At 36.5% G+C, this 6,800-nt stretch overlaps 1 protein-coding gene across 1 annotated transcript in view; it reads right to left on the reverse strand.

Annotated features, from left to right (window-relative positions):
* Positions 1-6,800, reverse strand: part of LOC139740784 (exocyst complex component 7-like) — a 29,641-nt gene extending 22,841 nt beyond the window's left edge. Inside the window, exons 1-5 of the mRNA XM_071651358.1 lie at positions 6,592-6,800; positions 4,924-4,989; positions 3,574-3,673; positions 3,117-3,201; positions 1,376-1,481 (exon numbers count right to left, since the gene is read on the reverse strand). Coding sequence (XP_071507459.1) covers positions 1,376-1,481; positions 3,117-3,201; positions 3,574-3,673; positions 4,924-4,989; positions 6,592-6,642 — 408 coding nt within the window. The 5' untranslated portion in view covers positions 6,643-6,800. The remainder of the gene's footprint in view (positions 1-1,375; positions 1,482-3,116; positions 3,202-3,573; positions 3,674-4,923; positions 4,990-6,591) is intronic.

Below are 6,800 nucleotides of genomic sequence, written 5' to 3' on the forward strand. Positions count from 1 at the left end.
TGAAGACGATGACAATAACAACAGTAATATTTTAGACCAGCTGTTGTGGCTCACTGGATTAGACCGCAAACTGCCAATCACAAGATCCCTGGTTTGAGCCCTTTGGCTGCAGCAATTGTACCCCTAGGCAAGGTACTGTGTCCCTGTTGCCGAGTTCTTGGCAGTGGATTCAAAGCTGTTGGTCTTCCAAGGCTGCTTGTTTACAAGCATTCATGGTCTCCTTAACCCTAAAAAGACTGGGGGGGGGGGGCCTAAAAGGCTCCCCTTCGACATTTCGCGCGATTACTCTGCAACACGCAATGCTCTCGCCGCGATGCTCTATGACTTTTTTCTTTCGAGTTTCCCCGCACATTTTGACACCAAATTTTTGACGCCCGGGGGTACGGTTCTGAAGTTACATAACTTTTTGTACATGCACGTGGGGCCGAAAATGGCTCAAAAATGTGATTTTGTGTACAAAGTCAATGCAAATTGAGTTTTTTCACATGATTCATATAAATATGCTTATTTTTACTCTCAATGGCTAAAATTAATTTGTTTTAGGAGTATTATGCTTCAAAAAGTGTCTGCCACAAATTTTGTTAAAAAACTAACAAAATCAAAAGGTCGAAAAAACAAAGAAATACATAAGAAATTCATAAAACAATAAAATAAATAAGAAATTAATGTTGATACCGAATTTTTTTTCAAGTACATTTGCTAAGAATGCCACAAAGAATAATCAGACGAAAAATGAGCACTTTTGGAGCTTTATTTACTGATTTAGACCAAAGAGTCTGATTTCTTGCATAAATTAGCATAATTAATCAAAATAAAATAAAAGAAGACTATTTTGTAAAATTTAAATATACGATCTTGTAGATTACATCGCACACTACCATTGTGCAAATTTCCGCGGCGATCGCGCGATCTACGGCCGAGATCTTAAGGGGGGGCCCTTTAGGCCCCCCCCCCCCCCCCCCCCCCCAGTCTTTCGAGCTACCAAAATAGCCCAGTCTTTTTAGGGTTAATGGCCATAAAAAACATATCAATTCAAGTAAATTCAATATGCACTATGATATATACACATTACATAAGATACCAACATACAGTTTACCTTGCATATAAAAGTCGAATAATTGCCGAAGTAAATGGTTTTTTTTCTAGTCCTCTCCTCTTTATATTCTATTGATTTTAATCCCTCATAAGTCAAATTTTCTCTTAGTCACAGCTATTTTTTCAGTCCAATGAGATTTGACTTAGGCAAGGTTGACTGTACTTTATGAAAACTCGTTGGAACCTTCCAACGATAGCATACTATTCTAATACATTCCATACATTAATGTCTTCACTGCAAAGTATGGAACATCAGCACAGGAAATATCTATCAACTCACAGCTTTTGCTAACTCTGGGCTCCCTGGATTGTTATTTGAGAAAAATTCTTGAGCTTCTTGGATCTGTGCCATCTGACTCAGGTACGTCTCATACTTCCCTGATGGTCTGAAGAATAAAACAACAACAACAATGAAACAATTAGATGCAATACAAGTCTATTAGCACTGTAAAAGTAGTGGTATTTAAACGAGAAAGTGTAAGAAATTACAACACTTTAAATAGTAGTGGCAGTCTTTTTGGAGGTGGTAGTAGCATTTATTTCATAAAATAATATCGCATTATGATGGCAATGTAATTCTTTGCATGCAAACAATCATACTGTTGTGTGTAAGGGAAAATTCAGTCCAAATATATGTTAGTCTGATAAGGAAGAGTAAAATATTACGAGTTCAATGGTATAAATTTGATCGAAATCAGATGTAAAATAAGAAAGTTATGAAATTTTCAAGTTTCATTTTTTTGGGGGGGAAACAGTTCTTGAACAGTCAATATGAATATGCAAATGGCAAAGTGAGCATGTCATTCCCTAAAAACTTACCATATAGTTTGTACATAAAATTTTGAAATTTGTTGTTTTTCATTCAAACGTAATTATGCCCGAGGCTCAAATCCTCACATATCTAACTGATCACTATTCTGAAGTTATTCAACCAGGAATAACGTCATGTTTCAGAATTCAATGGTAGAAACATTGAATTTTTGTCATTTTTTTTGTACACAATCAATGCAAAATTGGGAGGGTATGACATGGTTAGCTCACTCATTTGCATATTCGGAGAAATTTGTAGAAATTATCAACTTATAACTTCCTTATTTCTCATCCAATTTCAGTCAAATTTTTACTGTTGAACTCATAAAATTATACTCTTTTTTTTATCAGAATAACTTATATTTGGACAGATTTCCTCTTTAATCGTTCTTCAATATGATCACAGTATGATGCAAAAATGAATGAGTTACCATCACCTAACAAAACAGAAAAAGGAGCATATGAGGCCACGAGGAATAATTAATGACAAAGAACAAGACAAATCAAGAATTAAAGAAAATGGTACACAGAAACGGAACAAGAAGACACACTTTCTCACATCACTTTACAACCTGAGCAGTTGTGAAACTCTAGCCATAGATTCTTGCATCCCATTAATACAGACTACAAATCATAATTCTATATTCATATTAAAGGAAATGATCAGTAGTGGTAGTCAAATGATAATTGCCATGAAACTGATTAAAAACAGTCTCTTATTGTAGGCTTGCATAAAAAGGCATATGAGTGTGATCATCCAGTGATTTATTCACAATTTCTGCCGATTTTCAGTAATATAATTTGAATTATCGCATATCAACCGCCACCGTCTACCCTTGCCATGAACCACCTATCAAGACACTCTCGGCTCAATGGCACATTGTGTGTTCACACACACACACTGTGGCTTTTACGGAAATCTCATTGGTTACGAGTGTGAGAATTTTGTACAATACCAGCATACTTGAACCAGTTTTTCTCAAACTAACGTCAACTGTGCTCGAAATTAATTGTTCTACTTCAGTGCATCCAGTGATTTTCATTCCTCCTGCCAAAGTAGTTAGATATAACATAAATACATGGGGAATCTTTTCAACTACAGATCTTCTGCTTCAATTTACTGTGTCAGAAACATATGCAGGCATGTGGCACACACAATATGAGTGAGTACGATCATGGGTACAAACCACGGAAATCTTGCAATAACTTACCCTTCCTTGATGGCACTCTCAAGCTCCCGTACAGAGTCATGGTAGCTCAGCACGTGGTCAAATGCGGACAGTGTGTTTTCAATATCTATTCGCTTGGGTTAAGGTAATTTCACACACAGACAGGGTTGCGCAACAGACAGAAATTATTCTGCCTCTGTCGGACATTTAGCCTCACACATAGCTCAGGAAGTGATATACATATATCTCAACCATCGACAGAAATACCTTTGTACACCTTTCACTGTTAAATCAGTAGTGTTTGGCCCATTTCAATCTTTGATCTTACTTTAATATCTTCACCCACACTTCAGAACCGCTGACTCTGGTCACACATTATCCCTTGTAAATTTGAGGAAAACCCCCCCCCCCCCCCCCCCTTGAAGAAGGTTCTTAGTGCTCTAAAAAAAAGCAAGATTTCAAAGAAAAGTGGAGGTGAGCGGCTTGCATCAGAGGATACTCTCTTGAAGTTTCTGCAGCGTAACAGTTTCCTGGTGGACAGGAAGAATGGTCTCCTCAAGTTGCCTGAGCCTGTTCTCAAAGGAGGTCAGAATCGTCACCTGGAGAATGGCGAGTGGAGACAAGGGAGTAGTTACTATTGTTGGTTGCCACGGTGACACCATGGGGGAACAATCACTCATAAATGTTCATTCTCCCTCAAATACATTGACCAATATGGATTTCCCCTTCTCATCATACCCTCCTTTGCAACAACAACAACAAAGAAATCTTGTTACTTGATTCACATTTAAAGGTATCCTGGGATCAAAAGATATAATCGATTATAAATTTCCTTATTACACAGGCTGCCATAGACTTATGATAGAAATCAACTATATAATCAATTATACCTCTTCATAAAACAGGGCCCCGATCTACAAAAGAGACATTTATTTTACACTAGAGAGCAATCGACACTAACAAAGGCATAAGCGTGAGGCTATTTTCAGGCTCATAGTACACAGCAATAGCTTCTCAGCTAGGACAGTAGGTTAGTAAATGCAGCTACAAAACTAAACTCTCCAGCATAAAGTAGTACGCTTCATTTCCTATCTTTGTTACATGTAATAACGATACCTTAAATAGTTTGCAACCATTGGCAAAATTCTGTGAATCTAGAACTGAGACATTACAGACACAATATAAGAAGCACTCTAGCATTGATTAGTGTTCAGCAGGAGTTATTCATATCAGCTTTAAATAGTTTTTCCACATCATTCATATCATCCCTCATGCCACTTAAAGATACAGTTTACCTTTGGGAGCAGTGACTTTAAATGTTTTCGAGTTATCAAATTTGATGCGTATGTGTAGATCAGTTGTATCATAAAACATCCTATCATCTAAACATTTTGCAATAAAACCTAAAATATAGGGCGATATCACTGTTTTTCTTATCAAACCATAACAGTACTGTAGACGGTTCACTCTAGAAATAATTTCATTATAACTATTGTTCACATTTTGTACATTTAACAATACTAAACATTGATTATCCTGATTAAAATTTTTACAGTGGTTGTTTCTATGCCTACCCCACATTTTAGAACTATTTTGAAGCACTGCAGCTGTTTTTTTTTGTTTCATCTGCAAATGGTAAATAATGCCTTTAATCTACCAGAAACTTGTTGACATTGGCCCAATCCTGAGGTGGCTACTCACCATATTTTTGTTTCTATGCCTAACTCACATTTTAGAACTATTTTGATGCACTGAAGCAGGGTTTTTGTTTCATCTGCAAATGGTAAATAATGCCTTTAATCGAACAGAAACTTGTTGACATACACCCAATCCTCAGGTGGCTACTCACCATATTTTCGCTGAGTTGACAGCTCTTGCTAAGATTATCTCTTACAAACGTCAGCTCCTCCGCGTCCTGATGAGCAGTGTGTATCAAATAGAGGAGAAAGAAGAGGACATGATATGGACAGAAAAGACGGGACAGAAAGAGATAGAGAGAGAAGAGAATGGCAGACAGGGAGACAAAGAAAGGTACAAAGTCAGATGTTTGGAGAGAGAGGGATAAATAGATAAAAATGTTGATCAAAGGAAGAAAAACACATCACACTGGTATGAACAGCTTAGCACTTTTGGGTGAATCAGTGTCTTCAAGAGAGCTTAAAGGGTGTGTACAGTTCTGGTCGAGGTGAAGATTTAGCTTTTAACGTTTTGTGAGATATTCAGAAACTACTCTATGAAATGTCAAAGAGCATGCAGTTCTAAGGGGTATCAAAAGTTTATTCGATGAAAATCGGTTTTGAAATGGCTGAGATATCCAAAAACAAGGTGAAACAAAGAGATACTAATAAAGTTGGGGCATGTCGCCTTTTATTATTAGCACTTTTTTGGATATCTCAGCCATCTGAAAACCAATTTTCAACAAATAAACGTTGAATCCTTCTTTAAATTACATGCTCTTTCATATTTCATAAGAGGCTTTTGATTATCTCACTTAAGAATGTTCAAAACATGAATCCCTACCTCAACCAGTACTGTACAGTCCCTTTAATACAGGCGACTCCCGTTACAACGAAATCCTCTGGGCCAGTAGTTTCCTTTCAATATATTGAAACTTAATATTGTAGCCGAACAACTTCAGTATATGGATATTACAAATATATAATTGATGATAATTTTAAGACTTCAAGTTTTACTCCATATTAACAAAATTTTGTTGTAACTGTGTTCACAATATTGGGAGAGCACTGTACTAAATTATTCCATGACTGTCCCTTGTATCAGAATCAGAATAATTAGCAGCTACAGATTAAAAACAAACAAACAAACAAACTTTGTGTGCATCATGTGACCCAACGACCATCCTAAGTAGATTGAACTTGCAATGAATGCTTTGAGAGGAAAGAAAATTATTCTATAAGTCCATCCCATGTGATCACTTCTGTAGAAATATACAGTAGACTCAAGTTTCCTTGTAGGAGGTGTAGTTTCAATTTTCTGTTTTTATTCATGGCCTATGAAGGATGGTGCCCGGTATAAAAGCAGTTGGATTCCTGCATGACTATGACTCATAGGTTACATTGGTTCTCAAATCACTTGTGTTTAATATTCTCCGTGAAACATCTGGTAATAATTTATTCTAATAACTTGAATCTCATGAACTCTAAAATCATACATAACACGACCACAATAATACTTTCCTTGTCCTTATTCATTGTAAATCTGATTTTCAATGTGATTCACGACTTATGATATAATGATGAATAAGCAGCTTCAAACATTGTAACCTTATCAATGGGATCAGCCTCGAAAGGCCAATGGCCTACTGCTGATTTCCACCACTATTTAATACTCAAACTGTTATGTCAATCTCCATCACACACTTTCAATTGTGACTATGTACTTACTTGAAATAATTTCGGTTTGTATACCGGTACATTTATTTTAATTGATTGTCTCTCTGTATGTTTTTAAGTGAATGCGTGGAAATAAACTTGAAACTAATATGATCAATCATTACCACTGCCAGTTTCTCCTCAATCATTCTGATCTTGGTTGCTGTGTCCTCCATCTTCGGATGGTTTTGCAGGCATGCAGGACTCTGGATATTAATGTTGTTGCAGTCCTGTATCCAATTCTCTCTTGCTCCAATTTAGTACCTGGAAATATGATTATGGAAATAAGAGTATTAATCACAGGGGTGAAGATACAGGGTATAATTTTTTTCAA

This window comes from Diadema antillarum, unplaced genomic scaffold (assembly GCF_040938485.1).
Source record: "Diadema antillarum isolate AM-2024a unplaced genomic scaffold, OU_Dant_1.0 seq00000881_RagTag, whole genome shotgun sequence".
Classification (NCBI taxonomy): domain Eukaryota; kingdom Metazoa; phylum Echinodermata; class Echinoidea; order Diadematoida; family Diadematidae; genus Diadema; species Diadema antillarum.